This window comes from Parambassis ranga, chromosome 2 (assembly GCF_900634625.1).
Source record: "Parambassis ranga chromosome 2, fParRan2.1, whole genome shotgun sequence".
In the NCBI taxonomy this organism is placed as follows: domain Eukaryota; kingdom Metazoa; phylum Chordata; class Actinopteri; family Ambassidae; genus Parambassis; species Parambassis ranga.
Genome location: NC_041023.1, coordinates 8,961,556 through 8,985,720, shown reverse-complemented (window position 1 = coordinate 8,985,720; position 24,165 = coordinate 8,961,556). Strand labels below are relative to the sequence as shown.

Genomic DNA, 24,165 nt, shown 5'->3' with positions numbered 1-24,165 from the left:
TTTAAGAAGCATTCACGTGTTCAAGTTGTTCTAAAAACTGTTCTAATTCTATTCAGCCCTGTATTTAAAACGGCCTAATTTTATCAGACTTTATGTGTCAATCGGAGTTACTAAAGAAACATGGCACTTCATTCTGTGCCTTTGTCCTTCTTGAGTAGTTGCTATCTGCAGCTAGTTATCATTCATCAGTGATAACCTTTTTCACTGATGTTTGCTATGGATTCAGTCAGTCTGTCCACATATTCAAATGTCAGCTCCGATTGCCGAGCCAAAGCTTGAAGGCCAAAAAGTGCCCTTTTCTCATTCAACTCCAAAGGGGTACAGTCTGATAGAGATCCAGACTCATTCAGATGCTAGCCTGTATTCCATTCAGGTTGTCATTACCGTCTGTGAGCCCTTTTTTCTGTTTGCCTGCCTCTGTATCTGCAAGCCTCATTACACACCCGCTTCTTTCTGTCCACCTCTATCAGTGTCTTTGCACGCCTGTCTGTCTCATCGGCTGCATGTCTGTCGGCATACATGAGCGAGTGGGCTAAGATTTGTGTCATGTGCTCATCTTTAGATGTGTAACCTTTTGTCACATGTCACCTGCTTTCTCACCCATCATGTTTACTGTCTCTGTCCACTGCTTAGACTTTAATTAAAGATAACTGACTTGGTGAGTCACTACTGAGTGATCTGACACATTAGAAAACACGACAGTCAAATATGACACCACTCAGCATACATCGGTTCAGAAATAGTTTGACAACAAAAGGTAACTTACTTGGTATTTCACATATTGGGTGCTGTCTGCTGCCAATATTTTTGGGGCGATTTAGAGAGAGTGTGATGCTGGAGCTGTCTGACATATGATTAGGTTCATCAACACCTCCACAAATAGGCTGATAACACATACTTTCTGTATCTGTTTGTTTGTCTGGCTTCCCTCACTGACACACTGCACACGGACTGGTTAATCAAAATGTATGTAGGTTTTAACAACTTTTGTGGGTCTCCAGACAGCCTGCGAATATGTAGTAATAATTTTGCATCTAAATAATAACATGTTTTTGAGCAGAAAAGTTCTTTATATCCTGGTTCTTTTACTGAACGAGACTTCAGCTTATAGCATTTTAGAAACTATTCAAAGGTTAAACTTGAAAGTAAAACAGAAGTGGTATATTTGAATGTTTCTGCGGGTGCGTGTGTTAGAGAGAGAGAGAGAGGGGGAGAAAGAGAGACAGAGACAGAGTAGGCACAAAATGAATATAGCTCTGCATATGCAATCTAATTCCTAAAGAATGTATGACCTGTCAGGACCGCATACGGACGTGGTTGGGCTCAGCGTTAATGCTGAATTGATCTTCAGCCTTGTGGTTCTCATTTAACAAGGTGTACCAGAAAGGTTTTCTAGTGTACACACAGTACATTCTGCCTCTGTTCGCTGACTCTGTAACTCTTTGTATTGTGTCTGTGGAGCATATTTGCTAGATGAGGACATGACTCATTGTTTCAGAGTATTCCTTTTAATCGGCCACTGGCCTGGTATGCTGCAGTGTTGTTTGTCTGGTAATTACCAACTGAAAACTGGCCATGTTTATTTGGGCCGGTTTCTCAATTAGTTATCACCATGTGCACTGAATAAAAGGGCACGTCTTTTTATTTTACATAAGATCGGGGTGCTGCAGTAGTCGTTCTGCTGTTCCACACTTGCAGTTTTACTGTGTACCCTAAAGGATGCAGCTTAAACATTGCAAGCTGTTACTGTACTCTACTGTACTGCAGCAGATTGTAGCTCAAGGGACAGACTTGAATCACTTACTGATTGAGCTATGGATAAAAGGTAGAGAAGGAGAGAGGGAGAGAGATTGCTAAAGTCACAAAGGAGGGGATTCTGAAAGACACTAGATGAGTGTGATGTAGATGTCACATGTTCTCCTGTTTTATTCTCTTCCTCCCTTCACCTCTCTTCCATTTTTTATGCATCCACTCTTCCAACTCCCTTGTCTCTCTTTTCATCTCCTCGTATTCTAGACTCTGGCTGTCGACCAGCGCAGCATCGAACTCCTGTCTGCTCGCAGCCAATTTGGGAGGAATTTGCTCACCCATTAAAGTGCATGTTCAGTGCGACTTTCATCCCTTTCCTCTTATGTTTTTCCCCCCTTCCTTTTCGCTGTCCCCAACGAACAGCTTTCCTTGAATCAATAAAGACGCAGCAGAAACTTTTTCAGCTTTTTCAAGGGTACCACAGTTCACATTCAAAGACCAAAGTAATGTCTGCAAACCTGGTGAAGAAATCCACACGGATAAGACAAACAGTCACAGTGTCCTTTAGGGTGCAGTTCTCCCTGCCACAATGATCCCTTTGTGCAGTAATTGGCTGAAATGAGACCTGGAAGTATTTGTTTTCCTGCTTAACAAAGTGATCCATATGCCGTAGAGTTTATGTAATGAGAGACACACACACACAGAAAGACAGATGGAGACATTTTTTTTCATAACAAGGACAACACTCAAACAAGATAACACTGACAGTTTCATTTGATCAGCAAGCAAACACATCTGAGAGATGTTAAACCTGTTTTTTTTATTCCTCTCCACCTTGTCTCCTTCTCTTGCTGCCCAATTATTTTTTGTGCTTGTACACAAAAAGTTAAATCCTGAAGTATTTCACTTGCTTACATAGCCAAAAAATAGCCACTCTCCGTTCCCACTTGCAGAGCTCTAGTTTGATTTGTAATGTTTTTATTCTAAACTCTGGTGTAGAAACATAAAGTTTACTTTGCGCTCTTGTGTGACTCTTGTCAGCAGGCCAAGTAAAGCTCAAAGGCAATCACAGATATAAATTAGGCAAATAACCGGGACAGCGTAACACTCGCCAAGCAAGCAATTATTGTGATGAATGTCTACAATGTGTGTTTAATAAAAGGCCCGTCAGACCCCCGTGGATCAGATTGTTCACACTCGCTTTTATCTCACTGGCTGTGTTTAAACGGATTCTTTGCACTTCTTAAATTACAAGATTGACGCAAATTTGAAGCCGGAGGAGAGGCTTTGAATTGGTCTGTTTTGAGTAAACACCTACACATTTATACATTTGCACAAAACCAAGAATCAGAGCAGATAGAGGGGGGAAAGAGAGGAAGAGTAACTCTGATAACACCAAACTTTCCCCTGGTGCTGCCATTCAGTGAAACTCAGCTGGTAGCCATGGGAGGCAGCCACAAATGTTTCCAGCTTTTGTTACCCTCTGATTTATAGTCAGTCGCTGCAGTGTCCTTGAGGTGTTACTTCAGATTTCCTGCTAACCAGTGGGTGGACTCCACTTGTGTATTGCGTGCCTCAGAGTATGCAGTTTTTTTTATGTCCTTGTAATTGTCATCCTAATTATGCATAACAAAGAGATGTGAGGTGAATGGTTGGGGATTGGTGGGAGAGAAAGTAATCAGGATGGAATAGAGAGACTCTGCTGTGTTAATGCTTCACCATGCTTCTGGTTTGCAGTTGTGCATTTACCTGATGGTGGCAGTGCCATGATTTATGAAGATGATGTGTATCTCATTCATTTGACATGCACGACATCTGTCTTCACCCAGGCATGGTGTATTATTGGCTTATTTGAGGACATAAATGCATTCTGTGTTGGTTCGGTTTCTCCTCATTGTTCACTCTGCCTACAATAAAAGCTACACAATGGGCACTACATGGAACTTTAAATAGGCTTTTAATACAAGAGGGGAAACTTTAAGGGTAGAGTTGCCTGAAGTTCGTAGTTCGTAATGGTGGAAGAGGAGGGACAAGTAGCTGCATCATTACACCCAGTTACACATGTTTATCTAATGAGATGATAATCAGCAAAACTGCTTGCACGCAAGCCGGCATGGCGCAACCCACCAAGGATGGAGTATGTTTTTTCAGGTTGCGTGTGTATTGAGTTAATTCTCTGTCAAGAAACAAATGATTAGGTTTTGGCTTTGCATCTAAAATCAACATTCATGCTTATTCAATAGATTTCATACTGTGTGATTCCTTGGTGGTTTTGGAGGCTTTGGGTCTGATGCTGCTTGATTGGTAGAAGCTCATTGGCATTCAAACACTGCTATAATGCACCAGAGCACAGCAGCTTGGTGTTGAACAGAGAAATGAAGAGTGAACTGAGAAACACATGCAGTGTGAGAAACACAGTCAACATGTAACCTTTGTGATGGCTTCAGTGACTGAGCAGCTGTCTTTGACAAGTTTTCTGTTTATTTTCTTAGGATTTAGTTCACCTCCATCATGTTATCCAGCCAGCAGTCTTCTTCTGTATTTGCACATTGCATTTCTTTACGCTATGTCACCAACCACCCTTGCAACAGGAATGTGTTGCGTGGCAGCATTTGCGTTCTGGTGTGCATGCATTGTACAAACAAAAAGAGGCCTGCTTGGAAAAACATTGCACCACAGCACTTCGAGTCCTCCTGATTCCCCTCAGTTTCACTGACTAATGTAAAATGTTTTTTTTGTCTGCACAATGAAACGAGTTCCTGTGATACATAAACACAAAGGCCTCTCTTCTTCTGCGATGGCACTGTATCAATATTATGTTTTCTCCACCCTGGTCCGTTCCTGTTTGCACAGTCCAGTAAAATGTACCCACCTAGTAATCCCTGATGGAGGAAATCCCATACAGTGGCTGTTTTTTTGCACTCTGTAAGTCACAGGGACTTTTTCTTTCTATTTATCTTTCACAGGCTCACCATATAAAGCTCGTTAGACTAACTGCCAATCTCTGTTGCAGAAGAAGCTTTTTTCACACAGGAAATCTGCAGTCGGAGGTCTTTTGACCCCTTTTTGTTTCCCTCTGTCTGCTTGATGCATTTTTTTTTCTTTCACTTTCTTTTCTTCTCCCCTCTTTGTAATCCTCACTGCTCTCACTTGCAGGTTAGCGTCCTCTCTCATGCCCTCTTCTCTTTCTGATGCTTGTTTTTGAAAAGGGGGCCAGCCTCAGCATTCAGTATCACTTTTTGATGGGACAACATGCACACCATCCTCTGCATTCAGACATGAATGTACGCACCCTGCAATCACATGCTTCAGTCATCACAAAAAAAACCTTAATTGGGTCTGTTGTATAACATGAACACCACCTAATGTTGAACAACAGCCCGTTTATGACGTTGGTCTGAATCATGTGTCACAGTGCCCCAGTTCTTTCGGTTAGGCAGCATGATGTCCAGCCAGCGTTGGTGTTTTCTAAGGGCTTTCCTACTCTGTGTGGTTGAGTCATTTAAAAAAAAAAACCCCGGGCTCACAGAAAGAGAAGCTCTGACTGAGATAATACAGGCTGAGTGGTACATAAAGTGACAGACTCAAAGAAATGCTTTACGAGCACTTCAGGGTCATGATCGTACAGAACAATACATCACACAGAGAGAGAGAGAGAGAGAGAGAACTTTTATAGGATGCCATGTCTTTTAGCACTGGTGTTGCTGTCAAATGGATACAGACTGAGGAGGTTTTATGGAGAAAAAGGACAGGAGGACAGGAGACATCCGGGGACATCAGGTTTATTTCAAGGCTTGTGCCACAACATTGATCTCTGGTCAGAGCAGCTTATAATGACTTATAATTCAGATTCATGATGATTAAATTATATTTCCCTATAAGCTCCTGTATACAAGGTTAAAGTTACTATATTCTTTTATACAGTACTTCTTTTTTTATACCTCCCCCCCACTTTCCTTTTCATGGAAAAGAACTGGATACTTGAAAAGTTGCTTCTTTAGATTTAGATTTGTAAAAGAAACAACAGCAGTATAGGGTGCTCTAGTGATACTCTGATACCACTCCTTTTCAGGCTAATACATAGATTTGGGTGTAACAATACTCCACCATGTTCAACCTTGGATACTGATGAACATAAAATCTGGCCTAATATTGATCTTTTTTTCTTTGATCCTTTATACTTACCTCCCAAAATATCCCTACCTTTCCCAACAGCACATTTAGCAGTGTTAAACATGTTGTCGAAAGCCATATTTGTAACAAAGTAATGCTTAAAGAAACTGTCAGTGAGGGTGATGTGCGATGTACTGTTTAAATGTGGGTCATGTCTCACAGGGCAGCAGCTCACAAAGTTTGCTGAGTAATTCAGGCTTTGGTCTAACTTCAGTTTATAACAGTATATAATATATAGACAACGAGTTGAATACATGCTGAATAAGGACAGTGTACTTGGTGAGAATATAAGATTTTAATATCTTATGCTGTCAAATATATCTGAACACATTTCAAAAGGCTCCTTTCAAAGTCGGTTGTAAGTGGGGAGGAGAGGCGACAGCCTGGTGTGTTACATTCCTGTGTCAGGATGCTGCTTGTTCAAACAGCCACCTGAGCTCAGCAGAACCAGCGTGTGTTCTGGAGCCCACATAGACTTTACTGTAAAAGATTCCCCACATGGACCACCTGCAGCTGTGGACCAATTAAAATAGCCACCCACTACTTCCTGACCTAAATGGTTTAGAACACACATGCACATACGCACACACACATCAATTCATAGCCACACACTCAAAGCAACAATGATAACAGCTGGAATGATAGAAGCAATCAAAAAATAATCAATGATAATTGGCTCTACCCATTCATAATTGATACCCTCAATTACCACTAAGAGGATCGTCCTGAGTTTGTGTTTTCGCTGTGCCCAGCGGTGGACTGTTGTATAAATGTCACAGAAGACATGAGTGTCTGTTGCATTAATAAAATTGTAAGTGGTGTTTGAGTGTGTGGGACTACAGTAAACAATGTAAGCAACAGCACTCATACATACATCTCTTAAAAAATCCACAATCCTCCCTGTACAATTTAAATATAAGGAAGATATTTGTTGAAAATGTATTAGATTTTATAAAAGTAGACTTATGATTTTGTTTTCTCACAAAAATAAAATAACCACCTGCCCTCCTCTCTCTCCTCACATCCCTGCAGATCACCACTCTGATCAACCACAAAGACAAGCCAAAGAAGTCCGAGCGCACCCTGACAGCCATACACAGGGTGGGTCAGGCAGTCAGCGTGGCAGTGGGACGTTTTGTTGCCGTCGGCGAGGCCATCGCTACAGAAAACCAAGAGTTGAAGGATGAGATGGGTCAAGCCTGCTTCGAGGCACGCCGAGCAGGTAAGCGTCTCTGGCTGGAACTCCTTAGTACTTGACATTTTGCTGAATTGGTGCACTTAAAACGCTGCCAAGGGTTTCTCTGTTGCAGCAGTCAGAGGTGGCACTTTTTTCCCCCAAAAAACTCTTTATTCCTAAGGTGTCACAATACTAATGGCTGTATCATCAGTGTTTGGTTAAGACAAACTGGGACAGGTTTATAAAACACCTTCAGGCTTCAGAGTGTTATCAAAATCGAAGCATTTTTTGATTATCCAGGACAGGCTCGCTGTCAAAGAGTATTACACCAATGAACCTCCAGAGTGCTCTAAAGGCATTATTGTTATTAGGTTGGAAGCAAAAGCTGGAAAAAAGTGCCGTTGCACCCAAGGGTGTAGAGGCAACAAATGAATTTGTCTGTGGGCTTGGTAAACACAACATAATGGACTCTGATAGAAGGCTGATGGAGACTGTATGCATTAGGCTGTCGATGAGATAGAAGAAGTTGTATCTTAAACGTTATATATTTTTTAAATGTGTGGAATTTCTCTTTTCAACCAATAAGATGCGTAGAGGGGTGTTGGCATGAAGGAAGCATGGATCACTCTGACTGCTGTGCTGTTGGCAGTTACTGAACCTGAGACAGAAGAGGCGATTGTCAGAAATTAGTTTCTCTCACTGTTTCTCTCAGTGTTTTGCTAATAAGATGCAGTCTAAAAATTCACATTCTTCTTGCCAGTTCAAACTTCTCCAACTCTTTGTTGCAATTGTTGCCACCACTTGTGAGGTGCAACTTTTCCTAAGAACTGCCAACTCACTTCTTATCAGACACAAACAAGGACCTCGTTTAGCCGTTCTACAGAGCAGGCCGGAAACAATATCACACTGGATAAGAATTTAGACACAACACCGTGATAATAGGTTTATGTTTGGGGGAACCAGCTTGTGTACCAAAGCGTTTAATCCTTGCACAGTGCTGATTTGTAAAGATGGCTAAAACTCCGGCAAAGAGTGCTGGTGGGAGGAAGAGAGAGAGAAGACTGATGAGACAATGTGTGTGTGCATAGGTGAGGCCAAGTAAAGTGTGTGTGCGTGCATGTGCAAATGTGTGTTGCCCACTGTGACTAATTTATTCCAGTTCTCACTTTCCTCTGAGGGGAGGTGTTTTCACAGTTTTCCTTTGCACTCTTCCTGACAGACAATGTAAAATTGGTCCCTGGTTTAAAAAAAAACTTTTTGTCTGGTATCTGAGCATTTAAAAGAAATGATGGAGACATCTTGAAGAAAGCTATTTTTTTAAGTCTCTACGAGAGTGAAGGCTAGTTAGTGAAGGATTGACATTTCTCTAATACCTAGCCACAGGGAGAGTTTAATCAGGCAGGCTTCAGCCTTGTGTGCTATAATGAATGAAATAAAAGCAGGCTGCAAGCGCTAGTTTAATTAGATGCTACCCATCATCAAGCTGTGGAGAGATCCAATGAGGCAGGTCAGTGAATGCAATCTGTGTTGGATCTCTGTCTCTGTCGGTTTCACTCAGTCTCTTAGTGTCATTCTCACATCCACATGCTTTCTGTCTGAGATGGTAGCAGGATCAGGATGAACTCGCAGCTCACACAGCCTGTTTAATAATCACGCTACAGGTGTAGTGCAAAAAAAAAATGTAACTGAAAAGTGCAGCAGTGTTGGTTGGTGTGAACTAAGGCACAGTGGTGCTTTGAGGTAAATGCTAACATGTGTGCATTGTGTGTAGCTGGGATGAATGCTCACCGTCAAAACACAACCACAACACATGAGGCCTGACTGATATATTCATGGCCCTAGTTAGTTTATTACAAAAGTACAGAAAGTGTGAAATGCAAACAAAGGCCAAGCGTTATATTTTATGTTTAAGTGCAAACGGAAACACTTGGTTCAGACCTCTGCTTTCCACCCTGGCAGTCTCATGGGAGTTGTGCAGCATGGTTTGTGAGCCAGGCCTCAATGTTTTAACTGGTTAGCAGACCTGGCACAGAGAAGCAGCCTGTCGGATGTAATCACTTCGTCAGTGCCGCTTCTTTTAAAGGACCAGCCGAACAAAACAGACAGCCCAAGCTGTGTGACCTGATAGCGACCCACCCCCCTCCACTCACCACTTCCCCCTCCAGTCTTTCTCTGGGATTCCTCTTCTCCTCTTTATCATTCTCTGGACATTTTTCACATGATAGAGGGTATTGTAGTTATGGGTTTTTGGTTTAAAAAAAATATATTTTTTTGTGGGTACAGGGTACAGGGAACGATAGAAAATTGAAACCCCTGTAAGTATAAGGCTGCTAATCTTTTTAATATTCATTGGAAGGCAGCTTTCTGAATCTTTGAAAGTGTGCCAGTTGTGTTTGGGTCAGTTTGGCATAGCTGTCATACCCCTGTGCTGAATATAGTGCTCTTGTGCTTCATGTTGCTGAGGATGATATATGCTCCCAGAGGTGAAGCGCTGAAGACTGTACGAACATTATGCCACAGTGTTATATGAACTAAAGGGACTGTGCTTGCTTGCCCAGGTCCCCCTATCCCACCTCAACAATAGCACGCCAGTTGAGTTCAGGTCATGCTGGCAAGGTTGACGTTCCACAGTGCTGTATATAGTTCTGTTAGGCTCTATCTTGAACAGAACAACATGTTCTCAGAGGTAAACGGTGGCTACATTGAAAGAACAGGCCAGATTGTGAAGTCTGAACTAAAAGGGCATTAAAGAAATCATTAATGAACCGTCCACTGTTCCATTTTCTGCTTCTTATCTGGGTCCAGCTCCCAGTGACAGCAGGCAAAGCAAAGTGGCCCTAGAGGTGTTTGTGTCCAGCCACATCCTGCAGATCTTTTCTGTAGGAATCCCAAGGCGCTCCATGGCCAGATGGGATATATAAAGCCTCCAGCATGTTCTGGGTCTTCCTCCACAGCTCCAAGACTCTGTGACAGTTAGCCAGGAAGACTTCAAGGCCAGCCGAGGCCTCCACACAAACTGCACACAAATTGACTCCCTGAAGTCGCTTTTGCTGAAAGACTATAGCCTCCTGAAATGACCTAATAACTTTTTTTCAAACACACAAAACAAACATGATCATAGTTACAACTTTTTTTCTCCTGCTCAGGTTGAATTCTCCTGGAATAGTGACAACCACGGTTATTTCTAGTGGGAGCAGGACGGAACAGAAGTGAAAACTCCTCCTTTGAGAGAGTCTATCTCCCCAGGCAGTTTATTGGCCGAGCTCCATTACCTTCTCTCCTCTCTTGCAGGTGATGCCATAGCCCAGCTGACAGATGTGGGAGCCATGCAGGCCCAGTCAGATGGACGTGTCACAGTGTTCAGTGATCGGACAGGAATGGTTAAGGCTGCCCGCTTGCTCCTCTCATCTGTCACAAAAGTCCTGGTCCTGGCTGACCGCATCGTCATCAAACAGATAATCACATCACGCAACAAGGTGAGACATGCAGAGGTCAAATGACCCTCGCTTGAACCATGAGCATAATCTCTCTTTCTCCATCCATCCACACACACACACACACTCCATCCTGAGTCTTTTATTTCCTAATAGATGAGCACTGGCTCTCTGAAGGAGTACTCTGGAGGTAATTGATGGGAAGCAGCACATTTAGTGACTGCATAAAAACACAGAGCCAGAGACTGTCTCTGTCCATCGTACCTGGCTATGCTCTTAGCCAGACACTGTGATATGGATGTAGCTGTAGACTGAGCCAAGAATGGAAACAGGAGGCCTAATCATGACTGGTTAGCCTTGTTTGGACAGACAGTCGACAGCCCCCCTGTTCTCCATTACTGGCAAACACAATTACATCTCTTCCTCCTCTTTGTATGGCATCGATAAAAGCTGCCAGATAGCATACGCTCGGCAGCCAAATCAGCAGCTGTGAAGACTACTATTAACTGAAATGAAGGTTAGGATACCACTGATGTAACAGTGTCACATTCAACCATCATTATTAACAAAAGATAAAGTAGAAAAGCTGAAAAGATGAAAAAAAAACATGTCATGTAACTTTTACCCTTGCACTTGTGTTGCAAGGTATTATCTCTTTCCTGTTATACACTGCTTCCATTAACCAGTAAACCTGCCTACTGTCATCTTCTCACTTTCTGACAGGTTCTGGTAACACTCGACCATCTGGAAAGAGTCAGCACCTTCCAGGAATTTGTTCAGATTTTCAGCCAGTTTGGCAATGAGATGGTGGAGTTCGCTCACCTCACAGGAGACAGGCAGAACGTGAGTGGCATGTTAGAAACATTTTGCTTTAAAAGCCTCAAACATCATCTTTAAATATGGCTCATTAACAGTGCACTGTATATCACGGGGTTTATGAACATCCAGTAATTATGTTTCTGCAAAAGCTGAAAAACATTTAGTTTATTCATGCAGATGCAATGTACCAAACTGTGATTTTGTAAACATGATATTCTGAATGTGATAGCAGGTGGTGGAATTAGACTTTGAAACCTGCCATGTGAATGTGCAGGCAGAACAAATCAATAATTTAAGCGTCAGATATTTACACATCCCAAAATATCAAACAATTAAATAACCTGCTTCTTCTGGCTGTGTTGTTGTTTTCTGCAGTTTACTTCTGCATCTATTTATTTTTCCAACCCTTGTCTCAATCCATATAAGAAATGCACAGGTCAGTTGTGACTCATATTTCACAAAGACTGTTTACATCACGATTCAGTGTTATATGAGCTGACCTATGCTTCCAGCAATCATTCTCCCTGCAGTGCATCAGCTAGGCTGTGGCAGATTTGCAAACAAAACTTCAGCTAAAAGCTTCGGAAAATAACAGTTACGGGGTTCTAACTTTGTGCTGTCAGAGACTGCTAATCCCACTTTGATGCATACATTCAGCCTCTGTAGCTAAAGCGCTTTGCCTGCAGAACCTGACGTAAAAGTGCAACGGCTGCGCTATCTAGACGGGGAGGAAGGATCGACCATCCCTCTTTCAGAATTTCATCGGGCCTCTTGTTTTGACACACATGTCACGTCTCTGTCTCCAACTCTCTCTGCGTTGCTGCTAATGCTCTCTCTCTCTCCTCATTTGCCACCCTTTTTTTGGACATATCCACTCCCACTCACGCACACTCACACCACACACACACACAAGTACAAGCAGCATCACTTTAGAAAATCTGCCATCTTCATCTATTGAAGCCAGGCGAGCAGAGGCAAAAAAAATAATGACGGATAATCACGTTGTCTTTGTAATCTATGGCGAAGTGCCCAGAGAGGAGTTGATTCAGCTGCCTTTTCCAAATTCTGTATCTACATAATTCAAGCTGTCTATTTCTGGTGTGAATACACTGTGTATCTTTTTGTCTATTCTGGTAGATGTGTGGTTTTATGTGAGTAAACCTGAATAAGAATCCATGTTAAATCTGGATGTCACTCCATACTAGTATTAAAGAGAATTAAATACAAGTGCTCCATATTCCTTGGTCACCCTGAGAGTTCTCTGAAGTTGTAACCTAGATAAAGGTTTCCATTACCATCTGTTGTGTTTGTGTTTGCACTGTAGGACCTGAAGGATGAGAAGAAGAAAGCCCGGATGGCTGCTGCCAGAGCAGTGCTGGAAAAATGCACCATGATGCTTCTCACAGCCTCCAAGGTAAATTCCTAGTGCATACACACTCAGCCTTTGGGCAAGGGTTAAGGATTATGTCCAGCTAAAAGATTTAAGGGCTTCATGGGTCTCTTTAAACTTTAATCAGCTCAAGTCCAAGACATATTATTGTTAAAAAAATGGATGTAAAAGTGAATAACTGATGAGGTTGACAAATGTTAAAAAGGATAGAAGCTGAACAGAGTAGAGGAGGGTACAAACCTTGACATTTCACATTGAATTCCTCTCCAAAGACTTGCCTGAGGCACCCAGATTGTGAGTCGGCGCGGATCAACAAAGACGCCGTGTTCCACCGAATGCGCTGTGCCCTGGAGCAGGTCATCGAGATAGTCACTGAGGCACGGAGCTGTGGGGAGAACAAGATCCTTCCTGCCAGCATCTACAATGGCATCAAGGACTTTAAGGTAGGCTCAGAAATTAGACACGGCAAAGGAGTTTAATATATAATATATCATGGTAAAGGCTTAAGATTAGTGAAGTCTGTCTGAAATGAAGTAATGATCCTCTTTTGAAAACCATCGCAGCCCAGTCAGAAATCCTCAAACATTTGTAGCTTCAAACACGACGCAGACAATCAACACGAAGAAGCAGACATTTTGTAATGTGGTCGTGTGAATCACCATTAAACCTACATCGCTCTTACTAATCTTCTCTCTCCTCCCTGTATGCTGGCAGATGAAAGAAATCAACACTTGTAAAAACATTCTGGGGGGTGGGATGTGGGGGAGGGGGGAGAAAGTATTTTAATGAAAGGACTAGAGACGGTTATTGCTTTTAATAAAGGGCTCTGCAGCTTCTTAATGGCAGGGTTCTTCTAAAAGCTTATGTAAACTTGTCCTCTTACAGTACAGCACATATACAGAGAGCATTGCTTCTGTTGGAAACACGTCTTTGTTGAAAAGGGAAGCATAAAGCAAGAAAACGCATTAGCTTTAAAATTTATGTACTTGAGGTGCAGATTTTATTGTGCACCCTTTAAATGTGAGTCAGCTGCTAAATCTATATCCTCCAACGCTGCTATTTAATGACTGGGTCAAGTGCATATTGGTAATAAAATAGGATATTGCCCCATAATGCTCTATGTTGCTACCATTTCTCCTCCCTTCATCTATCCTTCAAATGTGTCTTCAACTCACACACCCCCACCTCCCCCATACGTCTTCTCTCTCCTGCAGTCCACCGTGGAGTGCCTGCGGGAGAATCTGTGCTCGCTGTCACCTCAGGGTGTGGCCGGCCAGCTGGAGGCCCTGGTCGAACGTACGGAGGATTTCACAGATTCAGCCTACACCAGCCACGAGCAGCGTCAGGCCATCCTAGGTCTGTGCCAGCTGGTGCGCCAGGACACTCAACAGCTGGTGCACTCCTGGGTTGAGGCGGTATGTTGACACAAGCAGGCAGGCTCGCACAGATGCACACATACCTACAGGAATATTCATAAAAACACATGGTACCATATGAAGAGCTTCTCATATATAGGACATGAGTCAATCGACAGAAAATGAATTTGCAATTGTTTTGATCATGGCCAAGCAACTTGGCTATTTAAAAACTGAATATTTAAGGGAGCATACAGTATTGTGCAAAATCCACTTTTATATTATATCAGAACATAATTACATGTCTCAAGTGGAAAAACACCAACACCAACCCCACATTATTTTCTTTGTGGGTCTGAATGATCCATTCCAATTTGGAATGCCCTTATGATGGGTGATAAGGTAGAGCAGCCATTGATTGATGGATGACACCTATAGCATTAAGACACTGTAACATGCCCAAAGCTAGGAGTAAACAGGCATGGTACAACAAACTGTTCAGTAGACAGTCTGAGAACATGAGACTTAAACATCAAGTTTAAATTTATTTTGCAACTTTATTTTCAACTAATAGACTTGAAATAATTGATTAATCAGGAAAGCGAGAGTTTGCTTGTTTATATTTTTCAGGAGTGAATGCTCTTTTTGTGTGTGTTTTTGTTGTGTGTGCCATGCAGACAGAAACTCAGACACACACACAAACACATTAGACCCCTCAGCTTTTTTATCCATTCACCTTTCTTGACTCTGCACTTTGTTTTCACAGCCTCCTGGAACAACAGAGTGTAATAACCCACCAGAATAACTGTTTTTACCAAGACTTGTTCAGCCAGGAGAGAAACATCACGTAATGTTCCTTGCCATTCAGCAAGAGTCTCCTTGGCCTTCAGAATTGATGGACATATGAAACACAAATCGTTCTATTGCAGTTTCTCAGTGGAAACTTTTTCCAGTGTGATCAGAATACACAGAGGGGGTGCTTTCACTGCATTTATTTTTACAATAATGCCTTAATTAACCCAAATGAAGGTCATGTGGAGACTGAAAACACTGAACTGAGAGTGTATGAATTTGCAAATATTCTTGGGTGCTCTGCCCAGTTCAGTGTGTGCTCTTGATTGTTACTGTTCAGCAGTTTACACATTTGGTTTGGCTGCAACTAACCTGAAATTTGGAATATGTTTGTGCAATATTTAAATGATATAATTGCTTTCATTTGTTTTATTTTGATTACACAAAATTACACCAGAGTCTCTCTGCACATTTAGGACACAGCAGGTCACAAATGTATTTCCTAAAGCGTGCTTTTAAAGCACTTCTTTCAGGCCTGCTCTTCCAGATAATCATGTAGTACTGTGCATGGGTCTGTAAAACCATGTTATGTCTCATGTCTTATTCACTTCTTTGGAGCAGCAGTCTATCCATGCCAAAGAGGCCTCAGAGGACATGGAGGTTGGCATCCTGAAGACCTGCCAGAGCGTCAATGACCTCAGACGTGAGGTGAGTCGCACTCTTGTCTGTGAGTCTGAATACATGCTCTCAGCTACAGAAAGAGACATGCCTGGTATGTCTCTCACTCTTTGCTTCATCACATTACTTTAGCTCACCTGCTGGTGGTGTCTCTCTTTCAACCGTTTGTTCCTCGTGCTCTTCTTTGTTTCTCCACCCTCATCTTCCTCTTGTGATGTGTGTGTTATCATTCCACTGTTTAATCTTTGATTTTTTTGCCAGCTTCATAAAGTGGCAGTGGGCCGTGCCTCAGATTTGCTGAAAGTCCACGGGGAGCAGTTGCCTCTGCGTGCTCTCAAAGCTGCAGGTGCTGAGGGAAACCTGGAGGCAGTGGCGGAGTATTCTCGCACGCTAACTGAGCAGAAGGAGCAGCTTGTGGAGGTAGGTGGGGTCAGAGGCGTAAGGAGCTAATAGAAGGATGGCGCATAATTGAATTCTGGGCAGTTTCGAAAATAGCATTTGAAATAAATGAGTCAATTTCTAATCTTAAACCAATTATATTAAAAAAAAGCCTCTCTGTGTTTCACCACAGACATGTCGGCTGTTGTGCCATGTGTCAGGGACAGAGCCGTTAGAGATCACCTGTATTCACGCTGAGGAAACCTTCCATGTCATTGGTCCACAGGTAAGCTGTTTAAACATATCTGTACAGATTTTATTGTTTAACATGAATCCCCACTTACTTTTTTTGTGTAAATGGCAGCAAAGAGACAGGAGAGATGTCTGGAAAGACACACACAGGTTGACTTTAATTAAAACTGAGCCTGGGTTTTGTTCCATTCAATACTTTTATTACATGTCAATAAAGTCTAACTTGTTTTATAGTGGTCTGGGAGTAAAGTCAAACACAAGCATTATTCTGAAAAGATTCATTAGGGAGGGACAATAGACACGCCTCCTCCATCCACCTCCCACACCTGACATCCATTCAGAATGGCTGGGAACATGCTGTCCACCTAGTCCCCCCCCAATCCCAGATCTAATTATGTTTGCTCTTGGAAACCATCCATGCCAGTAATTATCCAGCAATGTAGAATGTTCCCGTCCTGCGGCGCTAATGTCAGGCCCCGCGTGACTCTGCAGTAATGACTCCGCTCCTAAGTTCAAAGGTCAGCCAATCAATAATGCTGCAGTATGGGGTGGCAGTGGTCATATCTCTCTGCGTCTGCCCAAAGTAATGCAAGGGGTGGCCCAGAGGGTAATTGGCTATTAAATACTACACGGAAGGAGAGGTTGGTGTGTATTTTAGGTCCCGTATTTGTCATATTCACCCCTTTAAAATCTGTTGAGACCAGACTTGATTGTAGATATGAATTGTCTCAGAATATGCTTTAAACATACTGCTAGCTTGAGCTTGTACATACATTGTGCTGAACTGAAATGATAAAGCTTGTTTATTGTAGGTTTTTAGCTGCATATAAATTGACATTCAGTCTCTTTGTGAATAATCCACTTTGTGGGCATACACACATTTAATTATCTCTTTTTTTTCTTTCTCTTGCTCAGATCATCTCAGCCGCCCAGACATTGGCTCTTCATCCCTCCAGTAAGATTGCCAAGGAGAACCTGGAAGTGTTCTGTGAGGCCTGGGAGTCACAGCTCTGTGACATGGCTCTGCTGCTGAGAGAGATCAATGATGTCTTTGAAGGCAGGCGAGGTCTGTTTAAGCTCACTTACATGTTCGCATTTGGCTGATTTGTGCTGGTAGTGCAGTCCGTCAAGAGGAGCACGAGGAGCAAATGCAAGCAATTGTGTGTTGCCTGAAAGAATGAAACTCTAACTTTGATGAATTATTTTGTCCTTGAACATTTCAGAAGCATTGCAAAAATCTGAGGCAAAGCAAACGGCATGAAAATATCATTTAAAAATTAATCATCAATGGCCGTGGGAAGTGTTTTATTAAAGGGAATAACGTCAATGCCATTGAATACCCATGTATGTATTCATTCCTCCTCTGTTGTGGCTCTCACTATTCATCACTGTGCCAGTAATTGAAGTGTCCAAGTCAGGGACCGAGCTGTTTGTACAGTATCCTTTCAAAGATAAAATGCATGTACACTCTAGGCCCACTGTAGGAAATTGACATGACAATATGGTGGACTGACACCGCTCTCTCAGTCCATGGATTTTACTTTTTGCACCAGTGATCATTAAACCTGCACTTTTTGTGATTAGCTGTGAGACAGCTGTGTGTACGTACAGGAACCACCTACAACACTGCAGCACTGACATGGGATTTTGTATGATAAAAATTCTCAATTTTGTGCAGACCCAATCATATTTTTAGCTCTTAATATAGTAAAATGAGCCCTGCAATAGACTGGTAACCTGTCCATGGCGAAATGTTCATCTCACAAATTAATAGCAGAGCAGAGAGGATGGATGAACATAGTTATATGCAGTTCTTCTTCCTCTCTGTGGCCACTTGCCTGCTTGTATATTAGGATCATATCATGGTCTTAAGATGACAGTTATAACAGTGTGTTTTTCTGACAGTATATTGTCAGCCCGACTTGCTGTTTATTTGTCTGTGTAAACCTGGTATAGATGAGTTTGTATCAGGGAGGGTTGGACTGAAGCGCTTCAGTATCAACCTTCTGCTTTCTCACACTGCATGACTGGCACCATTCCAGCGTGTGCTTGCCCTTAAGAATGTGACTTTGACATAAGATGAAGTAAATATTTTGAAGTGCTGCACAGCGGGTGAAAGGATCACATCCATCACAGCGTTGTATTTCTGTGAAGCCTGAATGCTGTGTTGAAAAGCTTATTGTGGACACAGGGGAGATATCCTTTATTTCTGTATTACTTTTCCTGATATTCTCCAGTTAACATGATTTATGATTTATTGTTTTCTCGCTTATGATGCGAGTGTCAAAGGTGAGACTGGTAAAGGGAAAACAATTTTATCACTATAATTACAGAATAATTGCCACATAATTGCCAATAAATTAGTGAATATATATGCAGTATTATATTATTTTGCAAACATAAAATTATTATTAATTTGTTTTACTTGTGAACCTCCAGATAATCACTATAACTTTATCCTCCTAGGAGATAAGAGGCCGTATTTGTCTCTTCCGAGACCTGGGGTGAGTATCACACCATCCATCCTCATAAACATTTCAGTGGCACAGTGGTTTGTAATCATTCTGATTAATACCACTCTGTTTTCCTCACAGAAACACTCCACTAACTTGAAGACTGCCAAGGCTGTCAAGCTGGATGCAGAGGTAGCAAGCAGCACAACCTCTGCTGGCTTTTAGCTCAATCATACCACATCTTGTATCGTGTTCTTGCAGCACTAAATTCATCTGCAGGAAACTTTCTTGTCACTCTCTTGAAGAATTGGTGATGTTTGTATGGTAATGTGCTGTGATTCTGCCTGCCAGCAGTTTTCCCACACCGCAGGAGGCAGGATTATGCTGATTATAAGTCTCACAAATGAAAAGCAGCCTGTTTGCTAATATACATTTTCTGTGCAATCACACGTTCAGTCTTTCCCATAAAGTGTGCGTGTCTGTCTGTGCGCAGGAGCAGACGAGCATGGCCAAGCTGGGTCTAGAACTTCGTCTTCTGTCTTCAGATGTGGACACAGAAGTGGAGAAATGGGAGGACCAGGAACACGACATTGTCAGGCAGAGCCAGAGCCTCGCCAGCATGGCCTACAACATGTACCTGTTCACCAGGTAGCCCACCGGTCCCACGCACTACACATACCTCCATATCTGCGGCTTGCTAATCTGTTCCATTCATTTCCAAAGCTCGGCACTGTAAAGCCTCTTAAGCATCCACATGAATCTCTTTAGAGGCTTAGTGTTAATGAGATTCTGAAGCCCCCAACTATTGATATTTACCAGGCATAGTTTGAGGCACTGACAAAGTAGACATGACTGTGATACTATTCTGACAATAAAATCACGTATCTAACTTTCTGTTTGGATTGCTGTGGATGTATTTCCCCCTCATCAGTCCTACTAATCTGTCTTCCTCTTTATTCTTTTCTGTGTTTTCACATTGATTCCACAGAGGGGAGGGGCTGCTGAAAACAACACTGGATCTTTTTCATCAAGCTGAGGTATGAGCATCGGCTAATCTCTTCCCCTCTCCTCCTCTCTACCCCCTTTTCTATTTTTCCTTCCACTTTATTGGCGTTGTAAATGAATGCATCTGCTGTTTCATTAAACCAAAGACATACTGAGGCTGGCGGATCAATAGGTTAGTAAATGCCATCGTCCATCTATCCATTAATTCATTCACTACCCTTTTACAGATCTGACAAGGTCTTATCAAATGTAGCGTGGTACTTTCCTGCCAATCGCGGACATACGGGGCGGTGAGGTCGCATAGAAGGGTGTATCCTATTGAATTGGGATCATTGCCAGTAATGTTGTGTAATTTGTAGAAGCAGGGCCCCAAATGTCAGCCAGGATGTATTCAATTTGAGATGAGCAGGGGAGATAAGACAGGAAGAGGATTGGCAGGGAATAGTGACAGGGAAGAGGTGCTGATAAGAGCAGAGAAAAACTGAATTTAGAATACCTACCGACTATGCTTTTATGCTATTGAAGGCGTTCCTAGTAAAAGTTAAGTTTATGTTTTGTTAATGTCTCTTCAGGTTCTTTCTGAAGAGGGACTCCAGCTGTGCTCATCGCTCCGGACCTTTTCTGCTCAGGTATTTATTAATGCAATAAACTCACACTTTAAGGGCAAATATCAAAGCACAGAAATTCCTATACGATTACACAACATCTTTGCACATTAAAGTGGTACGGCGCACTTGACTGTACTGTAATGAAGCACTATTTCAGAAGATTTATTTGGAATTTGGCTCTATTAAAACACAATCTGAATATGAGGCAGAAATCCTTTGAAGAAAAGCCAACACAAAGACAGACACTGTGCCACTCATGCCCACTCATACACAGCACTTTTTTTTAACATTTTAAAAATTATATCGGAGGTGAAGCACTCAAAAATAAATTGAAGTTAGCAGCCCACTGTGTCTCCAGACACTCAAACACTGAGTGGCACCTGCGCCCACACCTATGCCTCTCACACCCGTATCACCCATCCTGGCATGCCACCGTGTCAGGTCCGGCTTATAAATCACACAGCGAGAACAGGAAATTAAGGCTGTCACACTTTTTCACTGTCCTCCTTTCCTCTCAGACTTGAGATCCAACAAACAAACCGAGACTCTTCCTCTTGCCCTCCAACAACTTTTTTTTCCCCCAGGTCCTCCAAGTTTAATTAAATGGCTCTTTTTGACAGCCTTTAACGACTGCCATTTGTCACTGCTGTGCCTGCCAGTGTGCGTGTTTGTGCACATGTGCATGTGTGGAGGGGGCGGGGGTAAGGGGAAGTGTGTGTGTCCGCCCGCCCAGGGCTAATTCATAATCAGAAGGGCCAGCTCTTGCCTCATGCTTTCTGATTAATTACATCAAACAAACTGGTGCTAATGGAGTCCCTCTCACCCTCCACTCCCATAGTTCTTTGGCATAAAGCACACTTGTAGCACACCTGTATCACCCTCATTAAAAAGTAAAAAAGCTATTTATGCAGATGAGCTTGAGGATTTTTTACTGAATGGTTTCTGACATATCAGTCTTGCTGCTACCCCGAGCTTGCGTTTTTTAGGTCACTGGTGGCATGTAGCTGAAGTAGATTGATGCTCCTGTGACAGATCTACGGATTAACTGGGATGGATAACAGACTTAAACTGCAGCTCATGGCTGTTGCTGATGGATTACATCAAGCAGCCCTATTTTTGTTTTATTCGTTTCATCCCCCCTTCTTCCTTTTTATAATTCTTGATTTGTGTTTGACCCAAGAAGCACTGTAAATCTATCAATGTCTCCACAAGTTAACCCAGTGTCCCTTGAAAATGGCATCATAAACCATCTCTGCTGGGCTGAAAGACATCACTCTTTCTCCCCATGTCTCTGTTCCAGCTGGTTGATGAGGAAAAGTCGGTGGTGATGACTGAAATGGAGAAACTGGTGGCATTTTGCCAGCAGCTGCAGATGGGGACCAAGACTCCAGTACAGGGCAAGACTGCCACCTTCCAGAAGGTACCCACACTACACCTGTGTGTTTTTGTTTGTGTCTGATATCACACAGCACAAACATACATGCAGTTTTTTTCTGCTAAAGTGGTCATTAGTTCTGGCTGCATCAAAACATCACCAATAACAGCTATGTGTCGGTGAAGCACTGAACTCACAATAGCCCACGACCGACTGTATTCATTACTTGCTACTGCATAATCTTTGAATGATCTGTGAGTAAGGCCAACATCTAACACAGGGTTCCAGATTAATGAATGTCTATGAGGAATTAATGAGCATCTTGGGCAGGGATGAACAGCCGTGGGTCACCTTGTAATAAAGGTTGGAATTAAAAGGACGGGATGAAGAATAGCGTGTCCTCTGCTGATTAATGAGCTCCACTTTTACATGTATTGGCTCCCATCTCTGTCTCTTCGTCCTAATGCTCACTTTATCATTCATCACTGATGCTGTTTGTCTGGCAGAGGCTGTTTGAACACAGCTGAGGAAACATTACAGGCTGATTAGTAATGGTTGGCATGTTTTTTTCTGTTTTACATTTGCTGACTCTCTTTATGTTGTGATATATGATTATTATTTTTTTTTTAGGTGGACTCATCCATTCAGGCAACCCGAAGCATCTTGGCTGTGGTCCTCTCACTCCTCCCATTCTGCAACAAGCTCAACAGAAAGGTGAACTGGTCACAACTATTATCATTGAATAACTGCTCTTTGGCTGGTTTAGGGTCATTGTGAGCTATCCCTACAAAGTTTTGACTACAAAGTGTGTAAATATCCCATAATAATCCCTTTGTGAAATCACCCATAGCTACTGTAAAAACTACTTAAACTCATCTGCATAAGTAGAAGAGTGGTTTTGAAGCTCAGACTGATTCCAGTTTAAATGCACTTTCACAGCCATTTTAATGAATATATCCTCTATGTTGTCCATTTGCAGTACAAGTCGGAGAGGAACAGCCTCGGTTCCCCCCAAGACTGGCGAGAAAGACAGGATGCATCCACACCTGTCAAAGAGGAGGGAGCTCTCAATAGCAAGAGCAGTAATGGCTTTGGTGTCAAATCCTTGGAGCATCACATGGCCGGTCTCAACCTCCTGGAAAGCAAATAATCCCAGAGAGGTTCAGCTAATTCGTCCACTATTCTTGTTGGAGCAGCACATAGCCAACCTCACCTCTCTGGAGAACGTGTAATCCAGGAAAACTCCCCTTATTCACACGCACCCACCCCAAAGTGGGCTACAGCCGTGGGGTGAAGATGGTTGTCTCGGGTCAGCCTGAGTTTGTGTTTACTGTCTGGATGATGAATTGTACCTGAAAAAAAGCAGCTACAAGCTCTCGATGCCCCATGTGGTAGATGTATTTCTGAGTGGCTTGTTACCTGATGCACCAGTTCCACCCCAGTCCACAAGATGGAGACAATCAGCCAATGTTATGAGAGTGAGTCTCCAAAGAAAGTGAGGGCTTGCACAAACCTGATTTTGTAATCAATGTTATCACTTCTCTGGCGACTGAAATGATAAACTGATCAGAAATCAGGAAAGAACTCCATTAATGCACAGCTCAGCCATACATCTGTCTTCACTACGTGCCTCAGTGTTACAAGCCTATTTGTTTGTGGTGTAGTGTAAACGTGTTGCACAGTTACATGAAAAAATGAAATGCAAACCCACAGTGCATGATGCCATCATTACCAAACCCTTGTATTTGAGTCTTTCCTGTGATCATAGGCTTGTCTGTTTGTGTAATGTTAGCCATAGTGCACATAGGATCACTTGTATTGTAGTCAGGATCTCACTTAAAAAAAAAAAAAAATTATATTGCAAGTTGACCATATGAAAAGTCTAATTGCCATAGCACTCTCAATCACACTCCCCATGTGCCATATAAGTGGGAAACTGCAAAAAAAAATCCAGATTTAATGCCAAATATGATTATGCTCATGAAGAGTCTGCTCTTCAGCTTGTTAATCTTAAAAAATAGGTGTTTTTGAAGGCATTTTATTTTAGCCTGGTATCTCAGCCAGTTGATAAAGCTTGTCACTTTTTATCAGGACTTAAAGTATCAAAACCTAATTTTTGTGACATTTTCTTCCTCACAATGAAATGAAAGAAAACGGTGTCAAAAGGAAATGTACTTGCTATGAAGACTATAATTGTGAAGCTGCCTAGTTTGTATTAAATGGTATATATAAATATATATCCCCTAAGGTAAGGACTATGGTACTAGGCGAGGGTGTGACAATGACTGAAATGTACAACAGACATTAAGCTTTAGAGCATATTTGTACAGTGTGAGAGCAGCTAAGGATGCTGGGTATTGTAGTGGCACTACAGATGTGAAGAAATCATAGATCTAGTTTTGGACCACCTATTCTTTTGACAACTGAAAAGTTAATAAAAGTGACACAAAAAATAAACATTATTTTTCTTAAATTATTGTTTGTGTTTGTTCATATTGCAATAACTAAACATTATATGTGGTATTTA

General features: G+C 42.2%; 1 protein-coding gene across 1 annotated transcript in view; it reads left to right on the top strand.

The window, feature by feature from the left end:
* Positions 1-23,334, top strand: part of ctnnal1 (catenin (cadherin-associated protein), alpha-like 1) — a 38,074-nt gene extending 14,740 nt beyond the window's left edge. The window contains exons 2-19 of the mRNA XM_028399560.1: positions 6,955-7,144; positions 10,391-10,575; positions 11,257-11,376; positions 12,677-12,766; positions 13,015-13,185; positions 13,957-14,157; positions 15,511-15,597; positions 15,829-15,987; positions 16,139-16,231; positions 17,113-17,263; positions 18,664-18,701; positions 18,792-18,842; positions 19,144-19,298; positions 19,639-19,687; positions 20,228-20,284; positions 21,564-21,683; positions 22,269-22,352; positions 22,618-23,334. Of these exons, the coding sequence (XP_028255361.1) occupies positions 6,955-7,144; positions 10,391-10,575; positions 11,257-11,376; positions 12,677-12,766; positions 13,015-13,185; positions 13,957-14,157; positions 15,511-15,597; positions 15,829-15,987; positions 16,139-16,231; positions 17,113-17,263; positions 18,664-18,701; positions 18,792-18,842; positions 19,144-19,298; positions 19,639-19,687; positions 20,228-20,284; positions 21,564-21,683; positions 22,269-22,352; positions 22,618-22,788 (2,172 nt within the window). The 3' untranslated portion in view covers positions 22,789-23,334. The remainder of the gene's footprint in view (positions 1-6,954; positions 7,145-10,390; positions 10,576-11,256; positions 11,377-12,676; positions 12,767-13,014; positions 13,186-13,956; positions 14,158-15,510; positions 15,598-15,828; positions 15,988-16,138; positions 16,232-17,112; positions 17,264-18,663; positions 18,702-18,791; positions 18,843-19,143; positions 19,299-19,638; positions 19,688-20,227; positions 20,285-21,563; positions 21,684-22,268; positions 22,353-22,617) is intronic.
* Positions 23,335-24,165: the final 831 nt, after the last annotated feature.